Source organism: Erinaceus europaeus, chromosome 14 (assembly GCF_950295315.1).
Source record: "Erinaceus europaeus chromosome 14, mEriEur2.1, whole genome shotgun sequence".
Classification (NCBI taxonomy): domain Eukaryota; kingdom Metazoa; phylum Chordata; class Mammalia; order Eulipotyphla; family Erinaceidae; genus Erinaceus; species Erinaceus europaeus.
Window position 1 is genome coordinate 28,996,317 of NC_080175.1, and position 14,939 is coordinate 29,011,255.

At 42.1% G+C, this 14,939-nt stretch overlaps 1 protein-coding gene across 5 annotated transcripts in view; it reads left to right on the plus strand.

Annotated features, from left to right (window-relative positions):
• The window catches only part of CWF19L1 (CWF19 like cell cycle control factor 1), a 39,268-nt gene that overhangs the window by 13,292 nt on the left and 11,037 nt on the right, over positions 1-14,939 (plus strand). For all 5 annotated transcript variants that reach the window (XM_007530267.3, XM_060171498.1, XM_060171500.1 and 2 more), the window contains 5 exons: positions 2,278-2,396; positions 3,421-3,505; positions 8,178-8,318; positions 11,927-12,041; positions 13,468-13,547. In XM_007530267.3, coding sequence (XP_007530329.1) covers positions 2,278-2,396; positions 3,421-3,505; positions 8,178-8,318; positions 11,927-12,041; positions 13,468-13,547 — 540 coding nt within the window. The remainder of the gene's footprint in view (positions 1-2,277; positions 2,397-3,420; positions 3,506-8,177; positions 8,319-11,926; positions 12,042-13,467; positions 13,548-14,939) is intronic.

Consider the following 14,939-nt stretch of genomic DNA (forward strand, 5'->3'; position numbering starts at 1 on the left):
AAGCATATAATGAAGTTACTGCTTTACTTAGTGGAAAATTAACTTTAATAACTTAATTTCAGGGGGCCGGGTGGTGGCGCACCTGGTTGAGTTCACATGTTACAGTGCCCAAGGACCCTGGTTCGAGCCCCCGGTCCCCACCTGCAGGGGGAAGGCTTCACGAGTGGTGAAGCAGGACTGCAGGCATCTCTCTATCTCTTTCTCCCCTATCCAATAAATAAAGATAATTAAAAAAATTTTTTTTAAATAACTTAATTTCTGTTTATATGAGGTTCTGGTTTCCATCTCTGGCACCACATGGGCATCTGTGAGCACTATGGTACCAAGGGGAACTCCATGGGTGGTGATCGAGTGTTACAGTAGTGCCTCTCCCTCTCTCTTCCTCTTCTCTTTCTTTAACATAAAAGGAACGAAAAGTTGGCCTGCGACTGGTGGTATCATGTGTGCGCTAAACCCTAGCACCATATAAAAAGAATAGAGTAGGGGGCTGGGTGGCAGCCACCTGGTTGAGCACACATGTTAAAATGTGCAAAGACATGGATTTGACTCCCCAGTTCCCACCTGCATGGGAAAAGCTTTGTGAGTGCTGAAGCAGTGCTGCAGGTGTCTCTCTCCCTTTTTTTAAACTATTATCTTTATTTATTTATTGAGTAGAGACAGAAAATGAGAGAAAGAGGGAGATAGAGAAGAAGAGAGACACCTGCAGCACTGCTTCACCACTCACAAAGCTTCCCCCTGCAGGTGGGGACTGGGTGCTTGAACCTGGGTCCTTGCACACTGTAACATGTGTGCTCAACCAGGTGCACCACCACCCAGCCCCTCTCTCTCCCTTTCTATCACCCCCTCCCCTCTCTATTTCTGACTGTCTCTATCTAATAAATAAATATAATACAATTACAAAAAGGAATAGAATAGACCTCACAGATGTCATAGATGTGCAAAAACAATCTGTTGTTGATGCAGGTGAGGGGTAGGTAAACAAGCCCAACTTCTGACAGATTTTATTAAGATTTTTTGTGGCAGGGATATAGTGCCCTTCCACAAATTGTACTTTCCTTAACTGAAGCAGAATAAAGGATTATATATTTATGTGTTGAAGTCTTTGAATATTCCATACCAAATATTCTCCAGATTCTATGAGCCCTGAAAACTAACTTTTGATTTTTACTTTTTGCACCATCTATGATTATCTTTTTATTTTTATTAATTTATTAGTAGATAGAGGCAGAACTTGAGGGGGGAGAAGTAGATAGAGAGGAAGAGGAGGCAGAGAGATACCTGCAGCCATGCTTCACCACTTGGGAAGCTTTTCCCATGCAGGTGGGGACCAGGGGTTTGAACCAAGTTCGTGTGCATTATAATGTGTGTACTTAATCAGGTGTGCCACTGCCTGGCCCCCATCTATGATTATCTGTCTGACTAGATCTATACTAGTGTAACCAAGCAAATTATAAATGCACGTGTGTGTGGGCTTCAAAGTGAGTTGATTAACCAAAACATAAACCCAGTTTTGGGTACTAAACAGATTTTTCACCTCCTTGGTTATTCCTAAGTTTGGCTTGTTTGTTTTTTACTATTTATTTATTTATTTATTTATTTGTTTTTTATGAAAGAGAGCTTCAGGGAAACATGTACACACACAGTACTATTCAGCTCTGGCTTATGGTAGTGCTCAAGATTGAGCCTGGGACCTTTGATGGCTCAGGCATGGAAGGCTTTTTTGCATAATCATAATGCTGTGGGAGTCAGACTGTAGCACAGCAGGTTAAGTGCAGGTGGCGCGAAGTGCAAGGACTGGTGTAAGGATCCCGGTTCAAGCCCCTGGCTCCCCACCTGCAGGGGAGTCGCTTCACAGGCGGTGAAACAGGTCTGCAGGTGTCTGTCTTTCTCTTCTCCTCTCTGTCTTCCCCTCCTCTCTCAATTTCTCTGTGTCCTAACAACGACGGCATCACTAACAACAACAATAACTACAACAACAATTAAAAAAACAAGTACAACCAAAAGGGAAAATAATATAAAAAACCATAATGCTGTATGCCTAGCCCTGTTATCTTACCTTTTAAGCTCTGACTTCCAATCCTTCTGTTTCAGCATTCATAATAACCTAGATCCCCTTAAGTGTTTGAGATTTCTAACTGCCTTAAGTAAGGAATTCATGATACAAGTCCTTCTTCCTGTATTTGTATCTATGCTAGTATTTCAAAGTGCTTTGCTATTTATTTTTATTTTTGTGATAACTCTTAAGTTTGTTATGATGACTGAATTTCTGTTTGCTAGGGAGAGGTGGATACCAAAAAATGTGGCTCTGCTTTGGTCTCCAGTCTTGCCACAGACCTGAAACCAAGATACCATTTTGCTGCTTTGGAGAAGACTTACTATGAGAGACTTCCATATCGGTGAGTCATATTTTATTCTTCTGGGTGTTTTGAAGAGATTACCTCTGCTCTACTCTGTATGTATCTCTGATGTGCACACTACCAAAATTACCACCCTAGATTCACAACATTTTTCAATTCTATAACTCAAAATTATCTAAAACTAATTTTATTAGTGAGAGAGGGGGAGAAAGTGGAGGGAGAAAAAAAAAGGAGCATTACTCTGGCATATGTGATGCTGGGAATTAAACTCAAGAACTCATACTTAAGAGTCCAGTTCTCCTTCACCTTCCCTTTCCCTGTCTCCTTTTCCTTCCCCTTTCTCTTCTTGTTCTTTGAGAGAGAGAGAGACTGAGAGACTTCATAGCACCAAAGCTTCCTTCACTGCAGTGGGGGCTGAGTTAAGACCTGGGTTGGTGGGAGTCAGGCAGTAGTGCGGTGAGTTAAGCACACATGGCGCAAAGCGCAAGGACTAGCGTAAGGATCCCAGTTCGAGCCCCCAGTTCCCCACCTGTACTTGTGAAGCAGGTATACAGGTGTCTGTCTTTCTCTCCTCTCTGTCTTCTCCTGCTGTCTCCATTTCTCTTTGTCCTATACAAGAATGACAACATCAATAATAATAATATCTACAACAAGAAAACAACAAGGGCAACGAAAGGGAATAAATAAATAAATATTAAAATTAAAAAAGACAGTTTAAAAAAAAAACCTGGGTTGGGCATATGGCAAAACAGTGCACTATCCAGGTGAGCTATTTCACCAGCCCCAAGAAACCAATGTTTTATCCACTACTCTACCTCCCAGGCCACAACTTTCTAGTTCCTAAATCCCAAATGTTGAGTTTATGTGCTTTAGATATGTGATCCCTCCCCCCCACCAAATAAAAGCTGTTCTGTAAGAAAGTGATTATCTTATACATAGATAGGTAACATCTATAATTATGTTATTGATGGTAGTGGACTCAGGAAATGAGTCTAGATATTTCATAATTGTAAATCAAAACTAAAATTTGTTGCTAACCCATTATGTCTCAAATATGTTATAGAAATCACATTGTTCTTCAGGAAAATGCACAGCATGCCACCAGGTTCATAGCTCTGGCAAATGTTGGGAACCCAGAAAAGAAAAAGGTAAACATTTGAACATTATAGTATTTGTCTAATATGTTTCTTTTGCCTAGTTCCATATTCAGAGCCTCTCTCTCTCTTTTTAATATTTGTTTATTCCCTTTTTTTGCCCTTGTTTTTATTTATTTATTTATTATTGTAGTTATTATTGTTGTCATCATTGTTGGATAGAACAGAGAGAAATAGAGGAGGGGAAGACAGAGAGGGGGAGAGAAAGATAGACACCTGCATGAGTCAGATGGTAGCGCAGCAGGCTAAGTGCACGTGGCGCAAAGCACCAGCTAAAGGATCCTGGTTCGAGCCCCCGGCTCCCCGCCTGCAGGGGGTTTGCTTCACAAGCCGTGAAACAGATCTGCAGGTGTCTCTCTTTCTCTCCCCCTCTCTGTCTTCCCCTCCTCTCTCCGTTTCTCTCTGTCCTATCTAACAACGACAACATCAATAACAACAATAACTACAACAATAAAAAACAAGGGAAAATAATAATAAATATTAAAAAATTAAAAAACAAAAAGACACCTGCAGACCTGCTTCATCACTTGTGAAGCGACTCCCTTGTAGGTGGGGAGCCAGGGGCTTGAACTGGGATCCTTAGGCTGGTCCTTGCACTTTGTGCTACCTGTGCTTAACCCAGAGCTTCTCTCTTTCTGTAACTCCAAATTCCTTACATCTCAGTGACTCTTTTCTAAAAATATGGTAATGAAAAGTCAGATTTCCTTGTGTCCTTTGTAAAGTTTAAAGAAGTGTTTGGAAACATAGTCTCAGTGGAATAAAACTAAACTTTCGAATGTGTGACATTTCTTTCTTCTATTCCCATCTGATTTTTTTCAACAGGTATTAGTGAGCCTATACTCAGATAGTCCTACCAGATTCATTTAGCCAAACTAGTAAATTTATTCTAAGGATTTACTTATTCTTTTTTTGCTTTGAGAAATCTTAGTGATCTAAAATCTAACTTTGTGTTGGAAAGTAGTGTAGGTGAATGATAGAGTTTACCACAAAAGTATACTTTCCTTTCTTCCCTGAGAATATGTCTGATACCCTAGAGCCAAAAGCAGTATGTTGTGGGCTGAAACAACAGAGATCAGAATGATCAGTTAACTAGGAAATTGGCAAGTAAATATCTGAAGATTATTCTACCACAATATGTCATAAACAAATATACACACAAAAAATAGGTAAATGTACGTGTGTTTTCATAATCTTTTAAGCTTTTTTTGTTTGAAATATTTTATTTATTCATGACGAAGATAGGTAGAGAGAGAGAAAAAAGCAAGACACTCTGGTACATGTGCTGCCAGGTATTGAACTCAGGACCTCATACTTTATGCACTACACCACCTCCTGGACCACAGTCTGTTAAGCTTTTGAAAGCCTGATGCTACAAGTATAGGTTTGTAACACCCTCACCCCCCAGACACACACTGTTCTTTCAAGCCCAAATAACACAGTATTTTCATTTTGTTGCTTTACTATCAGGCATGCATTAGCCTCAGCAATAAGCAACTTATACCTCAAAAGTACACGTCTTTAAATTGGCAAGCATTATTAAAAGCATCTTTTAAAGTATTTATTTATTTATATTTATTTTTTCCCTTTTTGTTGCCCTTGTTTTTCTATTGTTGTATTTATTGTTGTTGATGTCTTCGTTGTTAGATAGGACAGAGAGAATGGAGAGAGGAGGGGAAGACAGAGAGGGGGAGAGAAAGAGACACCTGCAGACCTGCTTCATCGCCTGTGAAGCGACACCCCTGCAGGTGGGAAGACGGGGGCTCAAACCAGGATCCTTACGCTTTGCGCCACCTGCGCTTAACCCACTGCAATACTGCCCGACTCACTACCACAGTTTTTTTATGAGGTGCAGAAGGTGGGAGTTCTAGCTTCTGTAACTGCTTCTCTGCTGGACTTGGGCGTTGCCAGGTCAATCCATACCCCCAGCCTGTTCCTGTTGTTCCCTAGTGGTGTAGGGCTCTGGAGAAGTGAGGTTCTGGGACACATTGGTGAGATCGTCTGCCCAGGGAAATCAGGATGGAGTCATGATAGTGTCTGCGATGCCCCTGCAGGTGGGGAGCCAGGGCTCAAACCAGGATCCTTACACTGGTCCTTGCGCTTTGCACCACATGTGCTTAACCCGCTGCGCTACTGCCGACTCCCTATTAAAAGCATCTTAAAATTTAATACTTTATACTCACAAAGCTTTGTATTAAAGTGTTTGCCAGTCTGATTAGGTGGTACATCATTGTTAATTAGTGTGCTTCTCTGACTAGCAGTGAGGTCAAGCATATCTGATGTACAGTTTTTAGATTTGTGTTATTAGTCTGAGAGTCTTCATAGTCTGGGTGCCGGTAGCCAACCCCCTCCGTCTCCCATCCTCCCGTATCTCCAAACTCAGTGGCCAGTCACCTAACTCAAGTTGGACGTGCTAAGATCGACCCAGTCTGGAAAAGAGAAATTTCCCATGAGTGGTCATCCCACTTCCGTTTATCTTGTCCATCTCCAAAACTCTCTCCCTTTACACTGTCTGAACTGGAAGACGCTTTGAAGACGGTTAAACCGGGAACGGCTGCTGGCTATGATAACATCACCCCAGAACTCATTCTTAACTTGGGCCCTGCGGCAAAGAAGTGGCTCACTTCATTCCCGTCCCACATCTTGGAATCTGAGTCTATGCCCAAAATTTGGAGTCGTGCGAAGATAATAGCAGTTTTGAAACCAAAGACCCAACACTGGCCGCCAGCTATAGACCAATTTCTCTCCTCTCCGTGTGTTACAAACTCCTTGAGAGGCTGCTTCTGTCACGTATTTCTCCTCTTACAGAGAAATTCCTATCACCCGCCCAAGCTGGTTTCCGTCCAGGAAGATCTACCTGCGAACAAGCCCTGGCCCTCTCAACTTACATTGAAAAATGGATTCCAGAAGAATTTAAAGACGGGTGCTGTCTTTGTTGATCTCACAGCAGCCTATGACACGGTCTGGCACCGTGGTCCCCTAGTCAAGATCTCAAGATGCCTGCCTCCATGGGTGGCCAACACTATATCGCTTCTTCTCCAAAACAGAAGATTCCGGGTGCATCTGGGTGACAAGTCTAGCAGATGGAGACTTGTCTCAAGTGGCCTCCCCCAGGGCTCTGTTCTGGCTCCTACGCTATTTAATATTTACATCAATGACCTCCCAGAAACTTCTTCAAGGAAGTTCATCTACGCCGATGACATCTGCTGTGCAACTCAGGCATCAAAGTTCGACATCCTCGAGGAAACACTCACGAAAGACATGTCTCTGATATCTGATTACTGTAAAAAATGGCGACTAATCCCTAGCACTGCAAAAACGGTATCATCTGTTTTCCATCTACACCATGCCTCGGCCTCGCGTGAGCTTAATGTGCAGCTTGGCAATACGAGAATCCGGCATGAAGCCCAGCCAGTCTATCTTGGCGTTACTCTCGATCGCACCCTGCCATTTCACGAACATCTCATAAAAACTGCAGCAAAGGTGGGCGCGAGGAATAACATCATTGCAAGACTGGACAACTCCTCACTACACTTACTACGTAGCGCTTCCACACTACGATCATCATCTCTGGCATTATGCTATTCCACTGCAGAATACTGTGCCCCAGTATGGTTCTGTAGCCCCCATGCCCACTTGGTCGATTCCAAATTATATTCCTCCATGAGGATAATTTCTGGAACCATCCGTTCCACCCCGGTTCCATGGCTGCCAGTTCTTAGCAACATCGCCCCGCCAGATATTCGGCAGGATGCGGCATCATCTAAGTTCATTTCCCACGTCTACGCTCGACCGGACCTGCCAATATACGCGGATATCTTTGCCCACCCTGTCCAACGCTTGACGTCTTCTCACCCAATCTGGTCCCCTATGCCTACACTGAACTTCTCTGTTCCAGTCTCTTGGAAACAGACCCCTGCAAGCGTCAACCCGGCTTTGACCTAGCACGTTATGACTGGGCTCTCCTCAATCGCTATCGAACAGGCCATGGCCGGTGCGCCACTATGTTCCATCTCTGGGGAGCCAGAGACGACCCGAACTGCCCCTGCGGCTACAGACAGACTATGACCCACATAATCAACGACTGCCACCTCTCCAGATTCAAAGGAGGTCTCAAAACTTTACATCAGGCTCAACCTGACGCTGTTGACTGGCTATGGAAGAAGGGCAAACGCTAGAAGAAGAATGTGTTACTTTGACACAAAGCAGTTTGGCTCTGGGAGGAGCATGGGAACTTCCCCAGGCTAGAATTGCCCCCCTTGGTGCCAGCCTGCTTAACAGCTCTCATCTCACAGGATGCCCCCTGGTGCTGACCAGCATGAATTCCTTAACAACTCTTATCTCACAGGATGTCTTAGGCTGTTCTGCTCAGGATAGATGGGGGTGGGGGCAGCAGCAGCTGCTTCTGTTTGCTGTCAGACAGGAGAGAAATATGAACACAGGTTATGCTAAAGAAATAGGCATCTATTATCTGCATCAATCAGCCCTTAGTTAGCCTCTGCAGAAGTCACTGGAGTTGACATTGAAGTTACTCTGTATTCTCTGAAGCAGTTGTTCTTTGAATTTTACTTAGTCCCTGAACCTCTTTGAAATAATTCAAAAATAAAATAAGTTGATTACATTTAAATAAATAGTATTTCCCTTAATGCTGTCTTCTTTTCCTCCAAAGTATCTGTATGCATTCAGTATTGTTCCTATGAAACTAATGGATGCAGCAGAACTGGTTAAACAGCCTCCAGATGTCACTGAAAACCCTTACAGAAAATCTGGGAAGGAAGCATCCATTGGGAAGCAAATTTCTGCTCCAGAGGTATGCTCTAATTGAGAGGTTGGATTTTCTTTTATTCATTTTTCTTCCTCTTTCCTTCTTTCTTTCTCTTTTTTTTATAATTTTTAAAAATTTTTATTATCTTTTTTTATTGGATAGAAACAGTCATAAATTGAGAGGGTAGGGGGAGATAGAGAGGGAGAGAGACACCTGCAGCCCTGTTTCACCACTTGCAAAGCTTTCCCCCTGCAGGTGAAGGCCAGGGGCTCGAGCCTGGGTCCTTGCGCACTGTAACGTGCACTCAAACAGGTGCACCACCACACGGCTCCCCCTTTTTACTAAGAAATATATATTTTTAATGACAGAAAGAGAGAGACAGGCAGACACACCAGATCACTGATTAGCACTGTTCAGCTTATGATGGTGTTGGGGATTGGACCTGGGAGCTCAGAGTCTCAGGCATGAAAGACGTGCATAACCGTTAAGCTGTTTCCCCAGCTCTGAGAGGTGGCATTTTCTTTCTTTCTTTCTTTCTTTTAAATGTACAGTTTTTATTTATTTATTCCCTTTTGTTGCCCTTGTTTTATTGTTGTAGTTATTATTATTGTTGTTATTGATGTCGTCATTGTTGGATAGGACAGAGAGAAATGGAGAGAGGAAGGGAAGACAGAGAGGGGGAGAGAAAGATAGACACCTGCAGACCTGCTTCACCGCCTGTGAAGCGACTCCCCTGCAGGTGGGGAGCCAGGGGCTCAAACCAGGATCCTTATGCCGGTCCTTGAACTTTGCGCCATGTGCACTTAACCCGCTGCGCTACTGCCCAACTCCCGAGGTGGCATTTTCTAATTAGAATGTCCACTACAGATGTGCTTTTCTTTACTGTAGTTTAGTTTACAGAAGTTTAATCCTTAAGAGTACAAGTTTTTTTTGTTTTTTGTTTTTTTTGTTGTTGTTGTTTTTTTAACCAGAGCACTGCTCAGCTCTGGTTTATGGTGGTACAGAGGATTGAACATGGGATTTCGGAGCCTCAGGCATGAAAGTCTCTTTGCATAACCATTGTGCTATATACCTCCACCCCAAGTATTTCTATTCTTAGAAAATGGTGTTTAGAAAGGTTTAGTACATTACAGCTTAGCTTGAAATAATTCTTTAAATTTGTAATGTGGGGTTAGTAGCATCATACATTAAGTCTATCTTTGTTGAAGCGTTATTTATTTTGCCACCAGGGTTATCACTGGGACTTAGAGCCCACACTAGGAATCCACCACTACTTGCAGACATTTTTCCTTTTTTTCTTTTTTATTTGACAGGACAGAAAGAAATTGAAAGGCAAGGGGAGATAGGAGAGAAAGACAGACACCTGTAGAGCTGCTTCACTATTCATGAAGCATTCCATTTGCATGTGGGGAGTGGGTGCTCGAACTCAGGTCCTTGTACATGGTGAATTGTGCACTTAACAGGGTGTGCCACTGCCTGGCCCCCTCTAGACTTAATCTATGTGTTGAAGTTTTACTTTCATATATTAGTTCAGTCTTATCTAAGGTTTATTCTTTTTTTTTTATTTATTTCTTTATTGGGGAATTAATGTTTTACATTCAACAGTAAATATAATAGTTTGTACATGCATAACATTCCCCAGTTTCCCATTTAACAATACAACCCCCACTATGTCATTTATCATCCTTCATGGACCTGTATTCTCCCCACCCACCCACCCCAGAGTCTTTTACTTTGGTGCAATACGCCAATTCCATTTCAGGTTCTACTTGTGTTTTCTTTTCTGATCTTGTTTTTCAACTTCTGCCTGAGAGTGAGATCATCCCATATTCATCCTTCTGTTTCTGACTTATTTCACTCAACATGATTTTTTCAAGGTCCATCCAAGATCGGCTGAAAACGGTGAAGTCACCATTTTTTTTTTACAGCTGAGTAGTATTCCATTGTGTATATATACCACGACTTGCTCAGCCACTCATCTGTTGTTGGACACCTGGGTTGCTTCCAGGTTTTGGCTATTACAAATTGTGCTGCCAAGAACATATGTGTACACAGATCTTTTTGGATGGATGTGTTGGGTTCCTTAGGATATATCCCCAGGAGAGGAATTGCAGGGTCATAGGGTAGGTCCATTTCTAGCCTTCTGAGAGTTCTCCAGACTGTTCTCCACAGAGGTTGGACCAATTGACATTCCCACCAGCAGTGCAGGAGGGTTCCTTTGACCCCACACCCTCTCCAGCATTTGCTGCTGTTACCTTTTCTGATGTCTGACATTCTCACAGGAGTGAAGTGATATCTCATTGTTGTCTTGATATGCATTTCTCTGACAATCAGAGACTTGAAGCATTTTTTCATGTGTTTCTTGGCCTTTTGGATCTCTTCTGTGGTGAATATTCTGTCCAAGTCCTCCCCCCATTTTTGGATGGGGTTATTTGTTGTCTTGTTGTTGAGTCTGGCAAGCTCTTTATATATGTTGGTTATTAAACTCTTGTCTGATGTATGGCATGTAAAGATCTTCTCCCATTCTGTGAGGGGTCTCTTGGTTTGGGTAGTGGTTTCTTTTGCTGTGAAGAAGCTTTTTAATTTGATGTAGTCCCATAGGTTTATACTTGCCTTAGTCTTCTTTGTAATTGGATTCATTTCATTGAAAATGTCTTTAAAATTTATGCGGAAAAGAGTTCTGCCAATATTTTCCTCTAAGTATTTGCTAGTTTGTGGTCTAACATCCAAGTCCTTGATCCACTTGGAATTTACTTTTGTATTTGGTGAAATACAGTGATTCAGTTTCATTCTTCTGCATGTTTCAACCCATTGTTTCCAACACCATTTGTTGAAGAGACTCTGCTTTCCCCATGTAATAGTCTGGGCCCCTTTGTCAAAGATTAGATGTCCATCTAAGGTTTATTCTTAACTTTTCTTTTTTAAAATAGGTTTTAAGAAAATTCTTATTTAATAAGAGAAATTGAGATGGAAGGGGAGATAGAACTGAAAAAGAGACCCATAGCATTGCTTCACCACTAGTAAAGTTGCCCCCTTGTAGGTGGGGACTAGGGACTTGAACCTGGGTCCTTGCACATGGTAATGCATGTGCTCAACTGGGTTCACCGCTGTATGATCCCTGTCCTTAATTTTTAAAGCAAAAATCCAACTCTTTGGTCACAGTGTAATTTGTAATTTTATAATGAGTGCTAGTGGGTAAGGAGGACACACTTTGAAACAATTCCTTTATAGCAGACTTTGAAGTTAATTTCTTCTTTCCCTAAAACATAGAATATAAAATTCATTTATTAATATGGCCTGCTTCCTATTTGTTAGCAACTATCTCATCTTTCTACTTAAAGTTCAGTTATTTACCTATGAAAAGGAAACAAAATTTTCCTGGGTTCACATAGCTCTATAAAAGACAAGAATTGCTCTGTCACATATTTTAATTTGCTTTTGCAGAGAGGTACATTTTGTAGCTTCGGTAAGTGTGGAGAAGTTTGACTGGCAGTTAAGGCATTAAGATTGGGAAGATGGTTTTCTTACCCAGAATAGAATTAGGAGGAAAGGTAGGTGTGACATGGCTGGGATGGTCTGTTGATAGTGAATGGCTACAACTGGTATAAGGGTTAGTTTAATAATATTTACTCTTCTTTCCTTGGCCATTTCAGGAAGAATCAATCTGTCAATTTTTCTTTGACTTAAATGAAAAGCAGGGAAGGAAGCGTTCATCCACAGGAAGAGATAACAAATCTTCTCCTCACCCAAAACAGCCTCGTAGGCCTCGTAAGTACCTTGGTACCAGGGGTTTCCTGTGCAAACAACAACTGTTATTTTAGGTCTTGTGGGAAGCATCACTGCTAAGTACTCTCTGGCAGAAGAATATTGTCCAATGAGTCATAAGACCAATAATCCAAAAGTAACACAAAGATTGCCTGACTTTAGGGCTGTCCAAATGATTCTTGTTGTAACTATGGGAAAAGGTCCTATAACAACTATCAAAAAAGCTTCATGTCTGGGAGGGCGGGTGGTGGTACACCCAGTTGAGTGTACATGTTACCATGTACAAGGACCCAGGTTCAAACCTGCAGGGAGGGGTAAGCTTCATGATGGTAAAGCAATGCTACAGGCCTCTCACTTTCTCTCTCCTTCTCTGCCACCCCTCCCTCTCTCAATTTTTAATCTGCCCAATCAAATAATAAATTTATTAATTTTTTTGCTTTACGTCTGTAGTCTGTAAACATATGACTTAAAGAACCCATAAAACCAATTTAGTTTCTTAAAATAATAAACCAGTAGAAACAACTTATTTCACTGAGATCTTCTTCCTCTGCCCTTTTGTTTCAAAGGTGAAGAAACTGACCTTGGAAGGGTCGGCTTATTACCTAGGGTTATGTAGTGACATAGCTAAAGCTAAAATTGACTACTCTGATACCAAATTCAGTGTTCTTCATTGCAGCCTACTCCAGTCACACGCTACTTTAGTCAGTGTGTGGTAATCCTCCAATGAGTCTATATTTGGACTAGTTGTAAATTTATAACTTTTAGTTATAAATTTAGTTTCATCAATTGTAATAATGGGGTATGGGTTGGGAGGGTTCTTGGTGAAGAGCACAAGAGGTCCATTACCATTGTGACAGTGATATATGCTCATTTTTTAAAATATTTATTTATTCCCTTTTGTTGCCCTTGATTTATTGTTGTAGTCATTATTGTTGTTGTTGATGTTGTCGTTATTGGATAGAACAGAAAGAAATGGAGAGAGGAGGGGAAGACAGAGAGAAAGATTGACACCTGCAGACTTGCTTCATCACCTGTGAAGCAACGCCCCTGCAGGTGGGGAGCCGGGGCTCAAACCGGGATCCTTACGCTGGTCCTTGTGCTTTGCACCACCTGCATTTAACCCACTGCGCTACCGCCCAACTCCCTACATGCTCATATTTTTTTTTAAAAAAAGAATGTATTTATTCATGAGAAAGATAGGCATAGAGAGAGAACCAGACATCATTCTGGTACATGTGCTGCTGGGGATTGAACTCAGGACCTCATGGTTGAGAATCCAGTGCTTTATCCACTGCGCCATCTCCCAGACCACCTATATGCTCATTTTTATAGGATATAAAGATATCAGTCCAGGTTGAATTCCATGGAGGTGATTACATGTTAAGAGTACTTGCCCCATAATTAACATTTAATTTTCTTCCTCATGAAGCTCAGCCTCCCGGGCCCTGCTGGTTTTGCCTCGCAAGCCCTGAAGTGGAAAAGCATCTGGTGGTCAACATAGGTACACATGTGAGTTGCTTTCTTGGACCTTTTACAGAGAATACATTTGTTTATTTTTTGTTAACTTCATCCAGCCATAACTTACATATTATAAAACTTAATCACTGGGGGTCAGGTGGTAGCATAGCAGGTGAAGCGCAGGTAGCATAGCATGGCGCAAAGCACAAGGACCGACATAAGGATCCCGGTTCGAGCCCAGCTCCGCACCTGCAGTGAAGCAGGTCTGCAGGTGTCTATCTTTTTCTCCCCCTCTCTGTCCCCTCCTCTCTCCATTTCTCTCTGTCCTATCCAACAGTGATGATATCAATAACAACAATAAGAATAATAACTGCAACAACAATAAAAAAGGGGGGGAGCAAAATTTTAAAAAATAAGGGAGTTGGGCGGTAGCATAGCAGGTTAAGCGCAGGTGGTGCAAAGCACAAGGACAGGAGTAAGGATCCCGGTTCGAGCCCCCGGCTCCCCACCTGCAGGGGAGTCGCTTCACAGGTGGTGAAGCAGGTCTGCAGGTGTCTGTCTTTCTCTCCCCCCTCTGTCCTCCCCTCCTCCATTTCTCTCTGTCCTATCCAACAACAACATCAATAACAACAACAATAAAACAAGGGCAACAAAAAGGAATAAATAAATATTTAAAAAATAAATAGGGGCCGGGTGGTGGTGCACCTGGTTGCGCACACATGTTACAGTGCCCAAAGACCCTGGTTCGAGCCCCCGGCCCCCACCTACAGGGGGAAAGCTTCATTAGTGGTGAAGCAGGACTGCAGGTGTCTCTCTCTCTCTCCTCTTCATTTCTGACAATCTCTATCCAATAAATAAATAAAGATGATAAAAATTAAGTAAATAAATAGTAAATAAAACCTTAAGTATACAATTAGTGATTTTTTTTTTTTTTAGGAAGGTTACCTGGTTGTGTAACCATCAGGTAATACTTCCCAAAATAGATCTGTTTCTCTAACAGGATCCCCAATGCCCATTCACAGTTAGTTCTTGACCTTACCTTCAGTCACAGCTAGTTATTAGTTCACTTTCTGTCTCAGAGGTTTACCTTTTTTTTAGGAGATGGTTAGTTTTTTACTCCCTTTTGTTGCCCTCGTTTTATTGTTGTAGTTATAATTGCTGTCATTGTTGTTGGGTAGGACAGAGAGAAATGGAGAGAGGAGGGGGAGACGGGGGAGAGAAAGACACCTACAGACTTGCTTCACCACCTGTAAAACGAACCCACTGCAGATGGGGAGCCGGAGGCTTGAAACAGGATCCTTACGCCGGTCCTTGCGCTTTCCGCGACCTGCACTTAACTCTCTGTGCTACCGTCCGACTCCCTAGTTTTTTGTTTCTAACTTCTCTTACTTGGCATATTTTTGAGACATCCTTGTTGTAGCATGTATCAGTATTGTTTCTTTC